This window comes from Manis pentadactyla, chromosome 10 (genome assembly GCF_030020395.1).
Source record: "Manis pentadactyla isolate mManPen7 chromosome 10, mManPen7.hap1, whole genome shotgun sequence".
NCBI lineage: Eukaryota > Metazoa > Chordata > Mammalia > Pholidota > Manidae > Manis > Manis pentadactyla.
In genome coordinates this window covers 95,771,472-95,794,416 of record NC_080028.1, presented here as the reverse complement: position 1 = coordinate 95,794,416, position 22,945 = coordinate 95,771,472, and the positions used below count along the sequence as shown (strand labels likewise).

General features: G+C 55.8%; 1 protein-coding gene across 5 annotated transcripts; it reads right to left on the bottom strand.

The window, feature by feature from the left end:
• Nucleotides 1–4,753: 4,753 nt before the first annotated feature.
• MYL10 (myosin light chain 10) lies at nt 4,754–21,595 on the bottom strand. 5 transcript variants are annotated; one of them, XM_057508322.1, is made up of 7 exons: nt 21,479–21,595; nt 12,410–12,502; nt 11,840–11,915; nt 10,852–10,956; nt 7,713–7,791; nt 5,328–5,376; nt 4,754–5,001 (listed from the first exon to the last, which is right to left on the bottom strand). In XM_057508322.1, exons 2-7 carry the CDS (start codon nt 12,443–12,445, stop codon nt 4,903–4,905), a joined length of 444 nt encoding a protein of 147 aa, XP_057364305.1. In that variant the 5' UTR covers nt 12,446–12,502; nt 21,479–21,595; the 3' UTR covers nt 4,754–4,902. The 5 variants fall into 5 exon arrangements, with proteins under 5 accessions (XP_057364305.1, XP_057364304.1, XP_036760349.2 ...); XM_057508321.1 differs by lacking the exon at nt 21,479–21,595 and adding an exon at nt 16,000–16,217 and having other exon boundaries at nt 12,406–12,502; XM_036904454.2 differs by lacking the exon at nt 21,479–21,595 and adding an exon at nt 16,000–16,211.
• Between the last annotated feature and the right edge of the window lie 1,350 nt (nt 21,596–22,945).

Below are 22,945 nucleotides of genomic sequence, written 5' to 3'. Positions count from 1 at the left end.
TCACCTCCTCCAAGAAGCCTCCCAGTCTATCCTGGGCATTTCCTCTCTGCTTCTTCAGTTCCACAGACCTTTCCTGACTGCACCCATGTCACATGTCACATATTATTAAATTACATTTGTGATCATGTCACTCCCAATGAAATAGACATGTCTATTCCAGGAACAAAACTTGACCATGGCCTGCACAGGTGGCCTTCTCCCTCCCCGCCTGTCTCAGGTTATCTGTCTATCTCTCTACCAACCTGAGTCCTTCTGGCATCACAATGTCATTACTGGTCATGGTGTCTGCGTTGCCCTGGATGTAGGCGCAGGGGGGCCCGGATGATGTCTGCCTGTCCACCACCGGATCCCTAGCTGGCCTGCATGGGGCATCCTGGGAGGTTAGTGCTATTATTATCATCATTTTCCAAATAGGGAAACTGAGTCACCATGGGGTTAGTGACTGGCCAGGGTTACACACCTAGAAGAGGTGCAGCCGAATACACGCTCAGGCCTTGGGCGGGGCTGCAGAGCCGGCACAGGCCTCTGCTGCCTTCGGCGCGTCCACTGCAGGACTTTTCTTTGCCTTTGTTCAGTGAGGCTGGTGGGCTTTGTATATGAGATAGACAGGAAGGGACAGCCACAGACACTTGGGGGTCCACAGAGGCCCAGACTAACCCTCAGCCAGACTGAAATTGTGGCCTAGCCCAGGGCTCAGCTCTCAGCAGGAATGGAGTAGAATTTCCCATCAGACTCGGAGGCTACAGGGCCTTCCCCTCAGACCTCACCACTTGCCCTCCCCACCCCTGAGGCCTAAAATTCCACTGGGACGTTTCATTGCTCTGAGGTCTGGTGTCCCTGGCTGAGGACACTGTTAGCTCCTCCGACCCCACTCCCCAGCCACTGCCTGGCTGTGAAAAAGTCACCCCCAGGGTTGCCATGGAGACACAGAGCTTTGGAGGAGCCCAGTTAGGCAGAGTCTCTCCAGCAACCCCGTGGCCCTGGAGGCCCCTGCCCTCCACCACCAGCAGAGGCTCCCCAGGAGGGTCCCCGCCCAGCCGGCTCCAAGCCCTTGGGGTCCATCCTGGAAAGACCTTCAAAGGACTTGGCCATTCTTGAGTGAGCGCCAGGAGGGAATCTGCTCTCAGCGTCAGTTTAGCCAGCCACATGGGTGGAAGGAATTTGCCGTTTCTCTTAACAGTGATCCCCTCATGATTTACATGGGGCCACTGTCCGAAGGCCCCGGCTGACAGATTGCAGTGGAAAATGAAATGCCAAGACCCAGGCGTCTTGCTGAGCTAATTACCCTCAATGAAACCCAGCTGACTGGGGGTGGGGCCAGGACAAGGCCAGATCACTGGACCCAATCCCCTGGGGATATGAAGGCCTGCCGTGGCCATGCCTGGGCTTACTGCCCATCATCTATGAGGCCTGGGGTCAGTCAACAAAAATTCCAGGACAGTCAGTCTGGCCAGCTCTCAAGACAGGTCACCTTCAGTGCAACACAGCCAGGCATCCCCAGGGATGGCCATGGCCTCGGGATTTGCTGCTGCTCAGGGAGCTGGAGATCCCTGAGACCCCAGTCACAGGGTCCCATTCTACTTGTGGGGAGAGGAGGGCCCAGGCGGATAGGGCAGGCCCCACTGAGCCCTGGGCATGGCTCTGGACTGGCTGCCATCTCTGACCTCCGCCTCTGGCCTGTAGTGTCTTCCTGGAGGCCCAGAGCCTGCAGCAGCTGGCCACAGAAGCTGTCTCCAGAGGCATCCTGCAATTCAGGGTCAGCTCTCTGGGCCTCGTGGAATTGGTTAAATGTTACCTGAGAGTCTACTATGTGCCAGGTCCAGGGCAGGGTGCTGGGGTGCAGCCACAGACAAAACCCAACCTGATGGCAGGCTTATAGCCCCGTGGGGAAGACAAACCTCCCTAGCAGCAGTCTTACAAACTTCCCCAGCAAAAGCTCTTGGTGCCGTGAAAACACACAGAAGGAGATTTGGCCTATTCCAGGCATCAGGGCCTGGGGCTGTGCTGCAAAGCTGAGAGCAGAAAGCTCAGAAATGGGTAAATGGGCAAAGGAGGAGGAGTTGTTGCCTGGGAGAGAGTTCCAGGCAGAAGGAACAACATATGCAAAGGTCCTGTGGCAAGAGGAAATGCAGGACACTCAAGGAACCAAATGAAGCTGTGCAGCTGGAGCCCAGAGCCCAGAGCATGGAGGAGGTTAGGGAGGCCACAAGGAGTTACTGTACCTTTAAAAAAGTGATTTCAGATATGCCTCAGGAGAGATGATGTGTCCATCAGTAGGCGTGCTCCTCCTAATTTCCCTCTGACTTTCAGGAACCTCTGCCCCTACCCCTGAAGGGGCAGCTCTGTAGACCACCCCAGCTGCTTGGACCAGAGGAGTACCTCATGGGACCCATCAGGGGTCACCCAGAGCCCAGTGTCCCTCAAGAACTGGATAGAGAGTCATGGTAACTAAAAGCAGCTGATGATGGGCCCAGGTCAGGGGCAGCCAAGACCACTGATGAACCATGAGCAAGTGATGCTATGGAGACTCCAGCAAGGCAGCGGCCAGAGCCTCCAGCAGCTGTACACCTGGCTCACCACTCACCGCTTGCCTTCTTTTCCCTTGACCCCCTAGGCTGCTGGAACCAGGTCACTCTGGTGCATGTGCCTCACCCACTCAGAACCCCTGGAGGACAGTGGTGGGTGTTGGTGGTGGGCCCTGGAACAGAGGATATAGGTGGATGGAAGTCTAAAGGATGGAGGAATGAATGAGCTAAGGAACGGCCTCCATCCTGAGACACTGAGAGCCCCTCTGGCCTTTGCCACTGGCTGCCCCTCTGTCCCCGTGAAGCCTGGCCATGGCAGGGCAGGCTGACCTGGGTGTCACGGAGCAGGAGAGCCTGGAGCTGCCAGGCGGGCAAGCAAGTGCCCCTGGCACCCACTTCCTCCAGCTTGGCTCTGGCCAGGTTCCTCGGGACACAAACAGGTCTGACAAGTTTCTCGGCAGCCGAGTCCTTGATTTCCAGGAAAGCCAACTCTTAGAGAGCAGAGGGAACCAGGCCTGGGTAGAGGGAGGGCTCTTTCAGAATCTCCTCCACCTCGCTCCCTGCCCCCCACCTCACTAGCAGACACTGCCCCTTGTGTCCTGAGCCAGGGAGCTGCAGGCTGGTGGGGGACACCTCTCTCCCCATCTCCTCCAGAGGGAACAAGGGACTCAGGAGGGCAAGGGACAAAGAAAGGGATCTTGTGACCCTAGGCTCAGTCCCTGACCCCACATCCCACTGCACAGGTCAATAAGAACGTGATAAGATGCTCAACATCATTAATCGTTAGGGAAAAGCAACTTAGAACCAAAATGAGATGCCACTTCACACCCAGTAGGATGATTGTAATTTTAAAAAAGGGAAAATAACAAGTTTTGGTGAGGATGTGTAGAGAGTGGAATCCTTGAACTTCACTGGTGGGCATGTACTAAAAGCCATTGAATTATATACTCTAAAATGAATTTTATAGTAAGTATATTATATGTCAAAAAATGTTCAAGTATGTACTCATAAAAGGGCTCTAAATAAATTAATACACTCTCTTTTGTGTCTGTCTTCCATGCAATGTAATGTTTCTGGGTGCCACCATGTTGTGATGCATATCAGTTTATTCTTATTGCTAAGAGTCTGTTGCACGACTATATCAGCATTTATTTATCAGTTCTCCTCTTGACAGATAGCTGTCTTGTTTCCAGTTTGGGACTCATCAGTCTGTAAATTCTTGCATATGTCTCCTGAAGGGAATATGATAGGTACATTGATAAATACCTAGCCTGCTGGGTAAGGATATACATATATTTTTAACTTTATTAGATCCTGCCAAATGGTTTTCCAAAGTGCTTGACTCACTTTACACCCCTGCTGCCAAAATCTAAGAGTTCTGTTTGTTCCTTATCGTCACCAACACTTGGTATTGTCAGTCTTCTTAATTTTAGCCATTCTGGTGTGTGCAAACCTTTTGGAAGTTTTCATTTGCATTTTCCTTATGAGGAACGAGGTTGAGCATCTTCCCAGGTTTTTATTGGCCATTTGGAGATTCTTTTACATCACCAACCTGTTTTTTGGTTTGTTGTTCCCTGGTTGTTATCTTTTCATTATTGATTGATGTGTAGGATTTCTTTTAAGTCTGTTTGGGAGAAGGGGATCTTTGTTAAGACCTGCTGTTGCTAGTATCTTCTCTAGCACTGTGCCTTGCTTTTGCACATTCTTCATGTTGTCTCTTGCTGATTAGAAGTTTTTAATTTTGATGAAGTCCAATTTATGCACTTTTCATTTATGGTTGGTGCTATGTAGGTCCTGTTTTAGAACTCCTTGCCTACTCCTTAAGCATCCCGCGAGCCCACCCCTCCTCTCCACCTTCTTTGCCTCTCCTCCCAGCTCCCAGCTGCCAGGTCTCCCCTAGACTGTTCCCACCTCCAGCCTGCTGTGTCCCCACCTCTGTTCTTGTTCTTCTCATTGCATGATCTTCCAGCCCAGGGACAGTGCAGGCTCATCTCTGTGTCCCCGGGACTGGCACTGGGTCTGGCATGCACTAGATTCTCAATAAAATCTTCATAAATGAAAGCAATGTCCTGTGGCCCAGCTGGGGATCATTAAGACTGTCAATTAGTTCTAAACATCAGCTCATCAAGAACATTTGAGCAAAGCTGGGATGTAAAAAGTTTTGGAAAAACCAACACAGGAATGTTTAGCTTTCTCCCCAACTGGAGCATTAATCACGAAAACTCAGACCTTGTTAGCATTATTTATTCTTGCTTAGCCCCCAACCCATGGGGCAAGGGGAGCCTTTTCTTTGCACACACTGGCTGCAGGGGCTCCCTGGCAGTCACCCCCACTCCCAAGGTTTGCTGCCTGTGATGTGGGGGAGGTCCTTGGTCTCCTAGTCCTTCTCTTCACCATGCGTGATGACATAGCACAGGTTCCTGTAGTCCAGGTTGCCACACACATCTGGTGGGAAAGCCGCAAACATCTGCTTGATCTGGGGAAGGAGCAGGAGTCAGCCTGGACCGGGTCCGAGCTGGGGCCAGAGCAGGGGGTCATCTGAGAGCATCAGGCAGAATGTTGTTCCCTTCCTCCAGATGGAGGCCTCAGGGATAGGACACGGAGGCCAGGCCAGCAGGCCAGAGTCCCCAGCCACCCCCACTCATCCCTGTTCTCATCCAAGGAACCAAGGGAGGCATCATCTCAGCATCTAAAGGAGACTGATCCTGCGGGGGAAGAGGCTGCTGGAAGGGCCTGCGCTGGGCTGCACCTCCTGGGAGGGCTCTCAGCAGCGCTGGGCAGTCTTGAGAAGCCCCCACTTACCTCCTCCTCACTGAACCGGTCTGCCTGAGTCATGAGCTTCTCTTTAATGCTGCCCAAGGGAGAGAAAGGGCCATGTTCAGGGGAAGGGCCACGCTGGGCATATCCCAGGGTGATGAGGGCAGGTTGGCTGGATCAGGAGGACACCAACCAGGGGCTGGCCCTATGGCCCCCTGATGGCCATGTGGCCTCAAGTGGACACTTCAGCTCTCAGCCTCAGTTTCCTCCTTTGTGACATGGACTCTTCTCCCAGCATTAGGTGGGAACCAAACGAAGTGGTCTTGGGGCCCCAACATGACTTTGGGGTCCTCTCTGACATCCCACTGTGCATTAACAAGGAACCTCCAAGTCACTGAGGGGAGCCTCGTTACCTTAGTTCTAGATGGAGTGCTTGTTCAGCTGAGATTTTCCCTGACGTCTGCAGAGGGCTTAGAGCATGCCGGTGCTGGCAATCAGCCACAGGGTGGGAAGGCCTGCCCTGTCCCTGTGCATCTGGGCCTACAGGCCATTTGCTCCTCAAAGCCCTGGCAAGTGAGTACCGTTACCCCCTTTTACAGAGAGGGAAACGGGCTCAGGAGGGGAGATGATTTCCAGTGGCAGGTGGGCCTGTCCCCCGGGGGGCGTCCAGGAAAGCAGCCATCTGGTCCAAAGGAGAGGCCAAGGGGAGGTATGGAAGCCATGTCTGAAGCCACGTGAGGGGCGGATGCCCCCAGGAGCTCTGAGGGCCCCATGGGGGCCCAGACAGATCAGAGGGCTGAGCCGGGCCCCAAGCACCCATAGTATCCTATGGCGCCAGCAGCAGCAGGCCCTGCTAAGGACCGACACAAATTTTCCATTATTTATGCTACTGCAGGATAGTCACAGTTTCCAAATCTAAGCTGGGGACTTTTCATGCTATTTCAACCAGAGCCTCCTCTGTGGCCTGCCTGGCCGGCAGCCATGTCTTCCAAGTCCCATATCCCGGGAGTGGTATCTTCGGTTCCCAAATTGGGTCCCCAAATAGTCCTTTCCAGACCCCGCCTCATGCTGGTGGGAGTGAAGGTGGGTGGAAGTAGAGGGACCAGTCCAGATCTCAACAGGGGGTGCCCCCAGTGCCTCCCCTGGTCCCCAAGATTGGGATGTGAACCCCAGGCCCCGAGGAAGGGGTGAAGGAGGGACCTGAAGCCTGGAGAAACCCTCAACAACCTCTCCCCTCCCCGGGGAGTGCGTGACTCACAACGCTGAGGGTGGGTGACGGAGAGAACATGTGGGGCAGACAGATGCTCCCCACCTCCCCCTGCCCTGTCCTGCCCTCTCCCACCCCACCACCGTGATGCCATGGTTCTAATAGGAGCAAAACTCAGTAACTGGCCAGGAAGCCTGTGCCTGGAGGAGAAATCCTGCCTGCCCATGGCCACCCACAGGCCTGGTAAAGCCTTGGGGGCTCTGAAGGGACTGCCCAGGGACAGCTCAGTGACCCAGCCCATGGACAGGCCGCCCCTGCCACAACCATTGGCTCTTCATCCTGTGCTTTCACTGGGCGCAGGCTCCTGGGCATAGCAGGCATCTGGGCCCCCAGCTCTGTGGTGCCAGCCCAGTGGCCCACCAGCCAGCCGCCCACCTCACTCTCTGCCTTCCCAGCCAAGCTGGGTCTTCCCGGGGGACCCCTTCCCTTTCCTCACCCACTCGGGCGGTGGCTGACATTTGGCCCACGCTTCTCTCCAGAACCCTGTAGCCCACTGGCCCTGGCCTCTGGTGATTTCACTTACCTACCCGCTCCCTTCTGTCCTGACAACCAAGGCCTTGTGGAGGCTACAACCCTCCCTTCTCCTCCTCCAGGCTGGCCTCCATGTTGGCTAACTCCTTCTCAGGCTCTCCCATGTTCCCAAGGCAGACCTGGGATTCAGGGCCTGGTGCGTGAGCTACCCCCACACAGGCCCTGCCTCATCCCCCATGTTCAGTCTCACTGAACCCACATCTACCCACAGCCTCCAGCTATAGCCCGCTCCTCACCAGCCCCCACATGTCAAGCATTGACTCCTCCCTATGTCCTGTACCTAGAATGTTCGGTGCCCCAGCCTAGGCAACACTTCATCACCCTTGAAGGACCACCTCTACCCCTGCACTCCCCTTACCACCAGGAGGTTCTCCTTTGGGGAACCCACGCCCCCTGTACACCTCCACGTGGAAATGGGGACACCGAGGCCCAGAGAGGGCAAGTGACAGCAAGTGATGGCTGAGCTTGGCAGGCCAGTGCTCCTGGCTCCTGGCCAGACACTGGTCCAGCTGGCTGAGTTCTGGGCAGGAGAGGAGACTGTGCTGCACCCCCGCCCTTATGTCACCCCAGCTCGCTCATCATCTGAGGCTCTAGAGAGAGCAAAACTGAATCAGAGAGCAGAGGAGACTTACAAATCAGCTTTGATGAAGCCTTTCCCTTCCGTGTCGAACACCTTGAAGGCATGGAGAATAGTCTCCTCTGGGTCTGTACCTAGAAGCAACACGCATGAGACAGGAACAGTGCTGGGGTAAAAAGGACAGGCAGGGGCTGGGCAGGGGCTGGGGGTGGGGCTGGGTCCCCTGGCGCCTGCCATGGGCAACAGAGGCTTCCTCCCCAATCTGCACTTTGGTGAGCACCAAGCCCACTTGAGGCAAGAGGAGGGAGGTTTCAAAGAAACAAGGAATATGAGTAATAGGCAAGAGTGCCGCATGGAGTTATGAGCAGCCTGCACAACTGTACATGGATAGCCTGGATAAGCACCTCCTATCTGCTTAACACTCCTGGCAATTGGCCCGATTTTGCAGATGAAGAAATGGAGGCTCAGAGAGGGTAAGTGACTTGTCCAAGCTTTTACAGCTGATGCTCCTGCATGATGAGTGAGGGGGAGGGCAAGTCTGGGCTCTTTTATTACCCAAGATGCGCGTGAGGGGGTGTGGGTGGAGGAGAAACAGTGCTGAACTTGGTGGCTGAAGGTTGGAGCTTGAGCAGTGGCACTGGATAGGTCTGAAAGATTGCCCAGGCCAGAGCTGGAGTCTGTGTGCCCCCAGGATGTAGAGGGGCGTTGCAAAGGGGGGGGCAAGGCGGCACCACCAGAGAAGTTCTGGTTCTATGAGTTTTTCATAGTGTAGGCTTTGGGGAAATATGTCATTAGAAGAAATGGCTCTACTGCTATAGTGGGATTGAATACTCAGGTCCCCCATTGTATAGATGGGGAAACTGAGGCCCAGAGAGAGGGGATGTCTCACCCAAAGCCTCACAGACTGTGTGAATGACAGCAAGTGACCTGGTGACCCCTACCTGGTGCTCTTTCCCCTTTGTCACACAGCTGTGTCATCAGTGACATGGAGTCAATGATGGAGTTTGCTGCCTACCTCCCAGGATCAGTGGAGATAATATGTCATCAGTGGTAAAGATCTTGACAAACATTAGTCAGTCGTGGCCGCAAACACGTCTGAGGGCTCTGGAACCTGCAGCTTCACAGTTTATCCCACAGAACTCCCAGAATGTCCCCATGTATTGATGTCCCCAGTTTGTCAAAGAAACTGAGGCTCAAACAGGTTCTGTTAGTTGGCTGAGGTCCCCACTAATGAGGGGAGGAAGGGTTTGAGGCCAACAATTTGGACCTCCAGAGCCCCCTGTGTATTCGGCCACTCTACGCCTGCCTATCAGACCGAGTCAGGGCCAGCCGTGTCTCCCCCATCACACTGACATGCATCCAGGACAGGATGGTATCCGAGCCATCGGCATCTCTGAGGCTGGCCCAGAGGGACCAAGCCTGGCACAGAGCTGGGCCTGCCAACCCAGGAGCTCCTGGAGGGCAGGGCCATGAGCTTCCCACCTTAGAGGCTCAGCTGGGGCAACTCTAGGCCCTCACAGCCTGGACTTGTAGGGAATATGGTGGGAAGCGAATATGGGGTGTCAGCCTCCCAGAGTCTCACTGCTGGGCAGGCTGCACATGGACCAGGAACCCTGGACTCAGGCCCAGCGTCAGGACATTCACCTGTGCTGTCTTTCCCTCCCTCCTCCCAGGGAGGGCCTCTGCTCTGGGGACAATGAACCTCTTCACCTGGGCTGCAGGCTGGCTGCACCCCCCATCACTGTTGGGAGTCTTATGACAAAGGGTCTTTCCCCCAGTTAGAGGGATGAGGCGGTGCCTGTCCCAGCCTCCGGTGCCTGTCCCAGCCTCCGGTGCCTGTCCCAGCCTCCAGCTCCTGTCCCCACCACATCCCTAGGCAGGCTCAGCTAAGTTCACACACAGGCTCAGATGGGGCCCTGGTCCCGGTGTTCCTGCAGAAATGAGAAAAAGCTGCAGCTTGTGGTCCTCCTGGCCCTGGGTCATAACTCTGAGCTCACCCACTGCTGACATGAGCTTTGGGCCTCCCTTTAAAGTCACATGTGTCTTTTCCTGGTTGGGTACCCCTGCCCAGCCCCCTGGATTTCTGAGCTCTTTAAGGACATGACCATGGACCTGGGAATGGCACTCCTAATGGCACTCCTAAGGCAGCTGGGCAGCTGCAGGCTCACAGCCCGCCCGTCTCCAGCCCTCATTTCCTCATCTCTAACACAGGAGGGTAGGGCCATTAGGCCACAGGTCAATTATTGGTTTCCGTCTAGCTCTAGGGTCACCAGGACATTGTGTGTGGAGGCAATTTTCTTCACAGCAGGTCATGCATGACCTATGACAGTATTATGATTTTTTTGTCAGATAAAACCTGTGGATCAGATTAGGTAGGATCACCCCTGCAGTGAATTGAATGGTGGCATATGGAAACGGCCCATATCCTCATCCCTGGAACCTTGGAAATGTCCTTTGCAGATATAAGGAAAAGGGCCTTTGTGGATATAAGGAAAAACCTCTGAAGATGGGGAGACCATCCACGTGGGCCCTGAATCCAGTGGCAAGTGTTCTTGTAAGAATGAGGCACAGGGAGACAGGAGAGGAAGGCGGTGTGACCACAGAGGCAGTGGGAGGCCATGTGGCCACCAGGAGCTGGAAGAGGCAAAGAATGGGGTCTCCCTGGAGCCTCCGAGGGGGCACAACTTTGCTAGGTTTCAGACCTCTAGCCTCCAGAACTGAGAGAGCCACTCTTTCCTTGAGCCTGTGGTCATTTCTTATAGCCACCCTGGGGAACTAACACCGCCCTCACTTTACAGACAGAAAAACAGGTGCAGAGCAGACCAGCCTTGCCCAAGGTCACCCTGGGGGTCAGTGAGAGACCACGTCTGGAAGCCAGTTCTAGCCGAGGCCACAGGAGGCATTGGGCAAGGGTAGTCTGGGGATGGGGTGGCAACAAGGCCCACCTCCCAGGGCAGCCGCGGCCCCACCTGGCCCTTCCCTCTGACCACAGAACCCTCAAACCCAGGAGACCATCACTGCGACAGGGAGGCGGGCAGGGAGGCGGGCTGGGCCCCACCCCATTGGTGGGTGAGGGCAGACACCAAGCTGTCCTGCAAAGCATGAGTCCGGGGGCTACACCGTGCCCCTGTGGCCTGCACGGAGGGCCCAGCTGCCCGCCCGGCCTGCCCTGGGCCACCTGGGACCTCACTCACCTTTCAGCTTCTCCCCAAACATGGTCAGGAAAACAGTGAAGTTGATGGGCCCAGGGGCCTCCTTCACCATGATGTCCAGCTCCTCGTTCTTCACGTTGATTCGGCCTGTGGGGGGGGGGCGCGTTGGGACACCCAGAACACCGCGAGGGTCCAAGGGTACCCCGCCTACAGGCAGCCCTGGAGAGCAGAGTTCGGGAACACGGAGTGTCCTGCAGGGTGTCCCACTGTACTGTCCCACCCGCGCCCACTCAGCCCTGAGGCCCTGCGCTCCTGCCAGGGGACCTCCTGAGGCACAGTCAGCACCAGGCTGTCTCCGGCCTGACCATACCCTCATCACGTCAGCTTTTCTGGAAAGGAGAGCAAGTTGGTGGCTATCCCCATCTTACAGATGAGGAAACTGAGGCCCAAAGAAGCTGAAACTGGGGTGCATAGGGGCTGGAGGACCTGGGCCTCGGGGTTCATGTCCCTCAGGAGGGGGTCAACTGCTCCTGGAGGTGGAGACTGGGATTCTTCTTGATCCCAGTGGATAACCAGATATCCAGGTGCTTAAGGCTCAGTCCAGATATGGCTTGGTTATGTCCCTTTCTCTGGACCTGAACCCCTTACCCGTCCATGACTTAAGACTCCTGCTTGGGCCCTTAGGAGTGTAAGACTCCATTGGCAGCCGAAGCCCAGTAGCCTTGAGCCCTGCAGCGTCCCCAGGCTCTTGTCCTGCGTGGCCTCTCTCCCTGCTCTCTGGACCCCTCCTCCCACAGGCCCTCCCATGCCAGGCCATCGCATTAGCTCTTCCTGTTCCTGAAACGCGCCCCCCTCTCTGGCTGAGTCTCCTCTAGTGCCCAGGAGCCTCCCCTGACCTTCCAGGCAGCCACCCCCTCTTCACATCCGTGGCATCTGCTGCCTAGGCCCGGCCCCCATTCACCCACGCTTTCTGGACTGCCTGGGTTCTGCTCTGCCCCAAGCTCCAGCTTCCCGCCTGATGGTCACTCACCCAGGGCAGCAAAGGTGTCCCTTAGGTCCTCCTTGTCGATGAAGCCATCCCGGTTCTGGTCCATGATGGTGAAAGCCTGGTAGAGACATGGGCACAGAGCAGCCACACACTGGCTCACCCAAACCCAGCTTCCCTCCCCAGAGCCCCTGCCCCCAGGGGCTGTCCTGCAAACTGCTGCCTGGGCAACCTCAGGGCAGACCCATCTGGCCCCTGGGTTGCCCAGCTCAGCACTGCACCAGCATGAGAATGAGGCTACCCTACGCTGAGCTCCTACTGGGTGCTGGCATGCTGCCCGGCTTCATGCACTCCCTCATTTCATGCTCAAGCAACCCTGTTCTACAGAGAGGGAAACTGAGGCTCGTAGCGAGGAAGGACTTGCCCAAGGTCACAGAGCAAGCAAAGACTCTGGTAGAGAGAGGTAGGGGCTGGCCAAGGACAGTAAGACACATCTCCGGATTCTCGGCCATGCTGGCAGCCTCTAAGAATAGTGACATCCTCAGCCCCAGGGACCCCATGCCTTCCTAAGCATTACATGAATCCTCCCAAATGGCACCAGGGGCACTGACCAACCTCTTTGAACTCCTGGATCTGGGACTGATCAAACATGGAGAACACATTGGAGCTGGCCCCACCTTCCGCTCTTTTCCGGGCTCTTCTTGGTGCCTGTGAGGGGCCAGGTGAGGCACTGCAGAAACCCTTCCTCCGGAGGTCAGCCCTTCCCGCTGCTCTCCCGTGCCCCCCACCAGGCCTCATGTCAGGCCTATTCTCAGTGGCTGCCCACAGTTCTGAGTGACACTGCCCACTCTCAGGCACACATGGTTCCTAAGGATGCCTGAGGATAAGCAGGGCCTTTCCCCAGCCTGGGGCAAGAGGCCTGAGAAGCACCTGCCCCAGGGGCCAGACAGCTGCTTCCTGAAGGAGGGGACCCTGCACACTGTGGCAGCCGCTGAGAATAGTGGCATTCTCACCCCCAGGGACTGGGGCTGACCCCATGCCTTGCTCTGGAAGACAGGCAGGTGGTCAGCACCCGGGTTGTGGAGCAGACAGGAGCTTCTTTGCTAGCATCAGACCCTGCATGAGGTCCCCTCCTCTCCTGCCACCCTCCCCCAGGGTGCTCAGGATACCTGGGCCCCTCAGCCCTGCAAACTCTGCCCTTTGTGCCTCCCCTGGAGCTTCTGCCCCACCGGTCTAGGCCCCCCACTCTGCCCCGAGCCTGTTTTGCCTTCCTTCTCTCCCAACATTTTCTCCTACTGTCCTCGCTACTGGAATGCCTTCCTGGCCTCCCATCTGGGAGAATCCTCATCCTTCAGGCTTGACTCCTCTGCCACTGCCTCTGAGAAGCCTTCCCTGACCCCTGGGCCACCTGAGAGCTCCCCCGATTCTCCCCTCCTCGGCAGTCTTGGGTGTCCGCTCACGGCAGGTACCACGCTGTCCTGCCATGTCCCCTGTATTTGTGGGGGTAGGTTCGGAAACAGCTGTCTGGAGCTGAGGGCCAGATCCCTGCAGCGGGTAGAGCAGACAGCCCCCAGAATGCGGGGGTTCTCAGCTAGCCTTCCTGCCTCCACACGTTTCAGAATGTCATGGTGCCTGAGAGTTCACTACTGGGCATTCTCTGGACTCTCTCTGTGCCCAGTACCCACCAAGGGACTTTCCATCAGCAGTCAGCACCACTTCCCCCCACCCCTCGCAGGGAGTCTTGGACTTGGCTCATGGCCAAGTTTGGGGGACTGATGGCCTGGGCTTCACGACACAGAGGTGGAAAGGGGTGCTCCCCGCAGACACAGACTCCTGCTCCCGTCCCTCACCCCAGCTCCTGCCACCATCTCAGCTTGTACCAGCCTCTTTGCCAAACCCCCGTCTACCCCACCGCAGAGCACGGCTTCCTCAGCCCTCTGCAATGCCTGTGTGGCCTCCTATTCTCAGCTCCCTCCTGTCCCCCGACCCGCACTGGCCCCCACTTCCCTTGGGCTCCCGGCTCTCCTCAGGAGCAGCAGCACCCAGCTGGCTCATAATTAGCTTTTACTGGGTGCTTTGTCTCCACTAATCCTTTGAAAGGGGGCTGGCAGGGCAGCCAGGACATTATGATGCCATAAAACCTCTGTAATATTTATAAATCCCTTCAGACATCATAAAGGAAGGAACCTCCCTGTGGAGTCCATCTCACCTAATTACATATGCATTTCCCTCTGATTAATAAAAAACAATCACTTCCCTCTGTGGGATACCCTGCCCTTTCTCTCAGACCTGCCCTCTCGGCATCCCCCATCCCTGCCTTGCCCCAGCCTTTCAGGTTCACCTTGTGAAACATTGCCCTACTGTGTGCCAGGCCCTGTCCTGGATCTCATGAAGGAGGAAGGGATGGTTTTCTCTGATGTCCCAGCTGGGACTTTTTCCAGACCTGCTGTCTTAGAAATTACCTTTTGTAATGTGCTAGGATATAAAAATCCCCCTAAAGGGACACCTCAGGGCAGAAGGGGGTCATCCAGATTTGAGATCTAATCCTGGCTGTGCAGTTCACAGCCTCTGTGATGTGAAGGCAACTCACAGCCTCCGTTTGCTGCTCTGAGCCTCACTTTCCCTATTTATAAAACCAAGAGAATGCCTACCTCAAAGCATCAGGACATTTCTTAGGTAGCTGCTAATCGCTAGCCAGGCCCTATGCCTAGTCTCAAGGACCAAGAGCTGAATCAGGCCCCATTTTTGTCCCCAAGGAGCTCACCGCTGAGGTGGGAGACTGACCAAAAATAGAGGGTTGGGGGAGGGGCAGGTGCCTAGAACAGGGAGAAGGCCCATAGGCTACTGGGGCGCTCAGGGCAGACCTCCCAGAGGAGGTGGCTTCTGAGCTGTGGCATGACAGAGTTTTCACAGGAGGGACTGGCCAGGGCCTGTGAGAGAGAGGCCTGAAAGAGCAGTGCCACTGAGAACCCCCAGGCACACCCGAGGGCCTGGAGCCCAGCAGCACAGGGAGGGCAGCAGGGCAGGCCCCCGTGGCCCAAGGACCCTACAGCAAGGCTAGCAGGACCCAAGTCAGGCGCCACAGGGCCCAGGCTGTTCTGAAATACCGACCCTGACCCCCGTACAGCAAAACGACTATGTTGCTCATGAAAGCGAAACAGCACTTCTGCCGTGAAACCTCCAAGCCTGGCCCACCCTGTCTCCCTTCCCCTCCTCTTCTTGTTCTCCCCTTCACCTTGGCAGCCCCCGTTGAGTCCAGGAAAGCAGACCCCCAAATTAAGATCTACATGTATGGGCTGGCTACCCATTAAGAGCACCCTGGGGTGGGCCAGGTATGGGGATAACATCAGGGGTGAAGAAAAGGTCAGACTAGGGATGACATAGGTCAAGGTCAAGGATGGCAGTGAAAGGAGCAAGGTCAAGTCAGGGTGAGTTCAGGCAATGAGGTGAAGGTCAGAATCACAAATGAAATCAAGATCACAGGATGAGGTCAGAGTTGAGGAATGAGGTCAGGGTCAAGAGGCAGGGCAGCCCAGCCTACCATGGTCTAGAGTGCTCCTCACGCTGCAGCAGGGCTGGGGGAGTTCAGGGATGGCTCTTTAAATAGGGCCCCAGGTCTGGACTATGGTTTGGGAGGTGACAAAGGACAGGATGGGGGCCTTTCTGCCAGGCACCTGTTAGGGACCATTCAGAGTGGGTGGGGTTGTGGGATCCAGGACTGTCCAAGCCACAGGGCTGCCCACCAGTACTGGGCCAACTGGATCTCTGGAGCCATGGGACCAAGGCCTAGGAAGGGGCACTTGGCCAAGGCACACAGTAAGTTGAGGCCAGGGAACAGCCAGGAAGACTAGGGCTTGGGCCATGCAGGGTCAGGAGAGCTCCGAGGCAGGGCCACCCATTCCAGCTGGGGAAGCTCAGGGCTGCAATGTGGCCTGACCCCTCAAGCTGTGTGACTCTGGACACAATCTTCTAGAAGGCTCGGTCCTCTCATCTGACAAGTAGGGAGCCCCTGACCCCCTGCTCAGCTCGTGGAGAGGCTTTCTGCATCAGCCTGGCCCACAGGGCTCCCCAGTCAATAGGACTATTGCCCTGTGGTTATCAGTGCTGCCATTACCATTACCCACCCCAGCCAGGGCCCTCCGGGAAAAATGGAGACAAGGGAAAATTGAAAAATCAGATCCCCTTCCCACTCTGGCCATACTTACCCCCAGATGAAGCCCATCCCCAGCAGGCCCGGCACCGCACAAGAACTCTCCAGTAGATGTGCCAAGTGGAGCCTGCACCTGCCCCTGGCAGGCCCCCAGGTGTCCTGTGCGGCCCAGCAGCCCCTGCCTGTCCAGCCAAGCTGGCTCCCATGGGGGCCTAGCACGTCTGATCGGCTGCCAGGGCCGGCAGTGCTGGGCTCAGGCAGGGAGCCCACTTGTCTCCAGGCGCTGGACAGCTTAACTGTCCCTGGAGCAGGCCTCAGGCCTCCAGGCCCGGGTACAGCTGATCCCTGCCTTGGAGGAGGGAATGTGACGGTGATAGGGAGAGTTGCAGCTAACATTTATAAAACACAAGGTCAGGCTGTGCTCTAAAGTACATGTTCTCTAGTTTAATTATCACCCCATTTTCCAGGTAAGGAAACCGAGGCACACACAGGTTAAATCACTCCCCCAAGGCTGATAAATGATGGTGGCAGGAGGAGCCTTGCTTTCTAATGCATTCAGAAGGAAACTTCCAGAAGGTTCTGCTCATCCCAGTGCTCCCCTCCCTGAGCCATTCCTGCTGAGCTGACTCTGACGTCCCTGAGTCCTGTGATGGAAACCCCCACCTTGAGCTGGGGCCAGGCCCTGCCATGCTGTCCTCTGGCAGGGACAGACCACTCACTCCACAGGTGTTCAGCAGGCTGGGGTGAGAGGGGAACTGGCTGTAGGGCAGGAGCCCTGGATTCCAGCCCCAGTCCCACTTGACCTGCTTCGGGAGAAGGGCAGTGTGAGAGCAGCAGGTGCCTTCCCCTTTGGGGCCTGTGTAGGGGCGCCCACTGTCTGCGCCAGCTGTGGGGGTCTGCCTTTCCTTGCCTGGTTGGTGCATCTGGCCCTGGGGCCTCCTGGTTCTGGCTCACTGAGTGGGGAGAGACATGCCATCCTGGGCTAACACCTGCTGCCTGCTGCCCAGAGGCGCCCTCATGAAAGGGCTGGATGCCCCTAAGCACCTGCCTCTGGGGATCACCAGCCCAGACCACAGAGGGGCTCCTGGGGGCCCAGGACAGTCCTGATGCAGTGGAGTGTCACCGGCCTTCCGGGAGGAGAGCACTATGAGAAGGAGCCACCGTGAGGCCCAGGGTGAGTCACAACAGTCAGTGCTCAGCAAACTAGTCCTCAGGGTTTTCTTCCCTGGCCTCCTTCTCATTCATGTTACAAAAGCAGGAAAAGCTACACAGAAACTGATGGAGACCATGGAAATCCTGGGAGGGAGGGCTGGGAAGCAGTTGGCCCTGGGGCGAGGGGTACTCAGCAGGGAGGACGCAGTTCTACCTACTCCTTGGCAGGTAACCCCACTCGGCAGCACAGACCCTCAGTTTTCCCATCTGAGAAATGGGGTCAGCCACCTGGGCCCCAGAAACTGCCATGGGGAAGGAGGTGGCCTCTGGAGTCACTGGCCCAGGTTTTGGAGTGCAGACCTCCCCACGTGCTCAGAGCCCTTTACAAAATTGACAGCCTCGTCATCAGCCAGGTGGGGCTGGGGCGAGTCTGTTAGCATTGCTGGGTCACATTGTTGGGCTCAACTGACCATGTGGCGATGGCCAGGTCTTGGGGTCAGAGACATCCCTGGGGGTCTGTGCCCCCAGCAAGGGGCCTCCTGTGAGTCAGAAGTCTCAGCCTGGCTGAGTTAGAGGAGTACTTTGACCCTTGTGAAGAGCACCCCCCTTTCCAGAGGGCAACCCGAGGCCCCACGAGCAACATAGCCTGAAAGAAATCAATTCCCTTGGGACATGGCCACCCCCTGCAGGTTGATAGCAGTCACCCAGACCACACAGGATCAAGGTGGGCCAGGCGACCTGACCCCTTTCCCCTAGCCTCTCCCCTCTAACCTCTCATGGTCAGCAGAACTGTCCCCCGTTCCTCAGGCGCACAGCCCTTGGCTCCCCCGGGCCAGCCACCACCTTGACCATCTTCACTGTTTTCCAAATGGGTCCTGCACCTCCTTCATCCAAGCCTTTGCCCACGTCACATGCTCCCTCCCTCCCTCCTGTCCATCCTCCCACCTCCCACCCCCTCTCACCTCCTCCCAGAGGCTCTCCCTAGTCTCCCTCCCTGCCCTCTCCCATTGGGATCTTGCCTCTCTCTGACCTCCTCTCTGCAGACCAGGGACTGCCTGCCTGTTCCTTGGCCCTCAGGTCTCACCCCCTTGCCCTCAGCCTCCCCTCACCTGGCCTCTCTGAGCACGGAGGGGCCCCACAGAGGCAGGCTCCCAGGTGTTTGTTCTTACGTGCCTTCTGTGTGGGGAACTGCTGTCACAGACTTTCTGGCCAAAGGGATCTCAGAGGCCTAATGGGAGCCCTGCTAGATGCTACTGGATGCACTACAGCTCTACTAGAGTTGCAGCCTCCCCTTCAGGTGGTTCTTGCTCATATACCGTCCGTGACAGGGAGCTCACCACTTCTCAAGCAGAGGCAATTCAAATTGGCAAATGCTCATTGATTGTGTACTGAGGCCCTACAGTGGTTATTCTCGGGGACTGAGGACTTATCTGACAATCCTTGGATTTGGATCATTTTAGTAACGTAGTCAATATACGTTGAGTTTATTCATTCATCAAATGTTTATGGAGTACTGATTGAGTGCTAAACACAGCAGACACAGCAGTAGCCAAAACAGGTGTGGTTCCAAGACTGAGGGGACCCAGACTGAGTGCCACCACCCATTCATAGGTCCATAAACTGGGCCTTGAAGGATGAGGAGTATACAGTGGTAACTGTCATTGCTCTGGTAGAAGAGCCGGTGAATGTGTGGAACATGCAGGCACGCCCACAGAGTTGCTCAGATATGAAGGTGTGTAACATGAGTGGCCAGGGTCAAACAGGAGGTGGGAGCAGAGGGGACAGAGCTGCTCAGATAGCAGCCAGTCAGGAGGTGACCTTAAAGGCCCAAGCAGGACCCAGTGAAAGACCTAGCTTGGGGGCTCCCTTTTCTGATTTCAAGCCACTCCCAGCCTACTGGGCAGACAAATCCTGCCCTTTTCTCCCCCTTCAGCCGTGAAACCCACAGCTATTTTTACAGCAGGATGCTGTGGCCACAGGCCCCTTGAACAGGATGTAGCTGTCGTGCTTCTGCAGCATGAATGCATTTGCCAGCTTTCTTGGCCACAGCTATAAAACAGGCAGGAGGCATTCCGGGAGACATTCTTCTTAGCTTTAAAGGTTTCCTTGTCTTTTCTAAGTGGCTCCAAATTAGAGGAAGGCTCCAGACAGGGGAGGGCCTGAGGAGGAGGGGACAGTAGGGAGTTTGGGAAAAGACAGACCTCACCCTAACTGTCCTCAAAATCTCAGTCGTCCCATCTGGTAATTAAGAGTTGATGATGGGAAGGCAATTTCCTTTGGGGCAAGAAGGAGAAAAAGCTTAATTGGCTCCAAGTCCAGGTTCTGCCTGAAATATGAACTGCAGGGTGGTGGGCTGTCTGGCCTGAGCCAGACTCTGGCCCCTGGCCACTTGGGAGTGGAGGCACCCAAGGAGCTAAGCTACTCTGGACAGGCCAGAAAGGGCATGTCATGCCCCACGTCAGCCAGAAGTGAGCACATGCCTTTTGCCTCTGCAGAGAGCTCAGGGCTGCTCTGCCAACCATGCATGTTGGATGTCCCTCGACCTAATGCCAGATTTATTCGTCTGGATTCTGAGAGGGAAAGATCACGCTCAGGAGACACGCATCTCCCTCATATTGGGGCCCTGCCTCCAAGACCTATTTGGGGAGCCTCTCCAGGCAGGAAACCTGCCCCGTTGCCCAATCTCTGATCTCATTCCTGAGAAGGTGATGGGGAGGGAGGTGATGGCGAGAAGCAGGTGTGGAACCCAGACCTCCTGGCCCCTGACTTAGGGGAGAGTCTTCCCACATGCTCACATCATCTTCCTCAGAGCTGAGTGGTTGCAGAGGCAGATGGGGCCAGCCTGGTGACTGAGCCATGTCCAGGAGGACCCAGGGGTCCAGGAGTGGAAGCAAAGGGTTCTCAGTGCAGATCACCTGCTAGAGAGTGATGATGACATGTCTTCCCAGCCACAGTAGCCACAAGACAGGTTGGATGTAGCACCAATTTGTGCTGAGTTGTAGAGACTCAGCAGCACAAGAGCAACTGAGGGATTATAGTTTACAGTCAGTACAACTTAGACACATGGTTGTAAAGTGAAGGTATTCTTAGGTTGCATTAATAGAGGTCTAGGTCCTCAAACTAGGGAGGTGACAATGCTATGTTCTACTGACCTACACAAGCAACAGAAGACTTATGCTTGGTCCTAGCCCTGGGCTTTGGGTGTGGGAGCTTTTGCAGGACAGCAGCATTTAGTCACCTGAGCTCTGGTTGTTGGGCTGAGACTCTCAGCCTGAGAGAAGCAGCCTTAAGGGGAGCATATCTGTGGCAACCGTATTGGTTCATCAGCTGGGCCAGGGCCTTTAGACCCACCCACTCAGCTGCCATCTTCCTTCTTCCTGGTTCTGCAGCCAGACTCATAGCCTCTCTCCAAGCTCAGCCCTTTGGGAAGAACTTTCCATCCATTGCCCCATTTAGATCCCACTGTTCTGGTTATTAGCTATTGCTAGGTAAAGAATCCCCCCCAAACACAGTGATATGCTCAGAGGTTTCGTGGGTCAGAAATTCAGGAAAGGCACGGTGAGGACAGCTTACCTCTACTTCCCAACGACTGAGACCTCGGCTGGGAAGACTCTAGGGCTGGGGACCATCCGAAGGCTTGGCCACTGGTGGGTTTGGTGTCTGGGTGGGTAAGACTCAACATCAAGGACTACTGACCAGAGTGCTCACACGTGGGACTTGGGCTTCCGCACAGTATGGCGGCCTCACAGTGGTCAGACTTCCCACATGGTGGCTCAGAGCCCCAGCATAGATGTTCCAGCAAATAAGGTGGGTGCTTCATGGCTTCTTGTGACCTCAGCTCAGAAGTCACGCAGCGACACTTCTACCCTACTCTGCTGGTCAAAGCTGCTACCAAAGCCCATCCAGCGGCAAGAAAAGATGACATAGCCCCTGCCTCCCAATGGGTTGCATCAAGGAATTGACAGACACATTTTACAACTGCCACTCCCACCCAGCCTGGGCTCAGAAAAGTTCAGAAAGTGACCTAAGGTCACAGACCTTGTAGGTAAAGGAATCAGAACTCATATCCGGGCCCAAGGGACTCTGGCCTACTGTCAAGTATGTGGCCTGCTGTCTAGTAAGGCCAGGAAATTCACCTGGGGCTGGGCAACACGGTAGGTGGTGACTCTCTCTCTACAGCCAGGAAGGCCCAACTTTGGAAAGGGGCCAGAGCAGGGGTGAGATGCCAGGCTCCCCAGTTCACAAAGCACATCCCTTTCTTTCCTCCAAGAGTCAGGCAAGGCCTCACCCCATTGGACAGCTGAGGGAACTGAGGCCTGGAGTGGGGAAGGGCTGGTTCAAGGTGCCACTGTAAGACTTACACTCCAGCCCCAAAGGGATACCTGAGAGCTGAGCCTGGATGGGTCCTTCCGGAGATTCAGGGCATCCCGGAAGCAGACGGTTCAGGCAGTGCTGGACTTGGGTCCCTCCCAGGGGCCTGGAGGCTGCCAAACAGGCCCAATTTGCTGTGCTAATGTGTGCCTTCTGCAGCTTGCAGCTTCCTCACACCCTCTCCTGTGAGCTGGGCCAGAGGCAACAGAACAAGCTATAATTATGTCAAGCCACACCCTGCTGCCCTAGCTTAGCAATTAGCAGGGTTGTCCAGTATCCAGCAGATTCTACCCCAGCCTGGCTCGGGGTGGGGTCATTCAGAAGTGGGGACAAGGATGGGCTCCTTTTTGAACTCCCACATATCTGCCTGAGAAATGAGTCTGCAGACAGGGCATCCCTCCCAAGCTGGTCGCCCATGGTCCCAGACAGACTTCAACCACCAAAGGAGACCACCAAGCCAGGACCCCTACCCACCCCACAGGCGGGGGTACCCGCAGTGGAGGGGACAGTGAAAAGCAAGTGACCCCCTGCGGTGCCCAGGCTGATCTGTAGGGGACTGGCAGCACAGACTGTCCACTCATCTGCATGAGCACTGGGTCTGGGCTCTTGGCCCTTTTGGACCAAAGAGGCTGTTCTGGAGGCAGGGGCCACTCCCTCTGAACTCTCCAAACCATGAGGCCCCTGGAGGAGATCCTCATTCCCTTCAGTTCACAGAGCTCCTGGGTAGGACAGAGCCCTCAGTGCCAGGGGAGCCCCTGAGAAGGTGCCCTGAGTACCTTTCCCCAGAAAGACCCAAGGCCTGCCCCTTACCTGTAAGGCCTCAAAGTTCAAGTACTGCCTTGACATCTTTGAGGAGAGCAGCCTTGGCCAACCCACAGACCTTCAGTGAGGTCGGGCCTCTACCCAAGCTCAATCTAGATCAACTGAGATCAGCCAAGCCCCAGCCAAGCTGAAGATCTATGAGAATGAATGATTGCTGCTTCCACTGCTGGAGACGTGGAGTGACTGGCTACACAGCCAATAGCAAATCTCTACACCACAATTCATCTACGCTGTCATACGAAGCTACAGGTGGTTGGTTCTCAATTGTGTGCCTATAGCACCATGAATATGTCCATCTTCCTCGCAATGGGCACCCTTTTGCTATCATGACCACTGCTTGTTTGGACATTCTTATAAATGTCTCTTGGTGCATGTGGGCAAGTGTTTCTCTTGGGAATATAATAAGAAGCAGAAATGCCCATGTTCAACCTTACATGATAGGGTCAAATAGTTTTTGTAACAATTTTCACTCTTACCAGCTGTGTACTAGCCCTGGTGATCCCATCCTTTCCAACGCCTGTGGTCAGACTCATTAATTTTTGCCAGTTCAAGGAGTCTAATAGGCATCTCATGATGTATAGGTGGAATTGTGTTCCTCCATATGGATATGGAGTACTAACCCCCCAGATCTCAGACCGTGACCTTACGTGGAGATA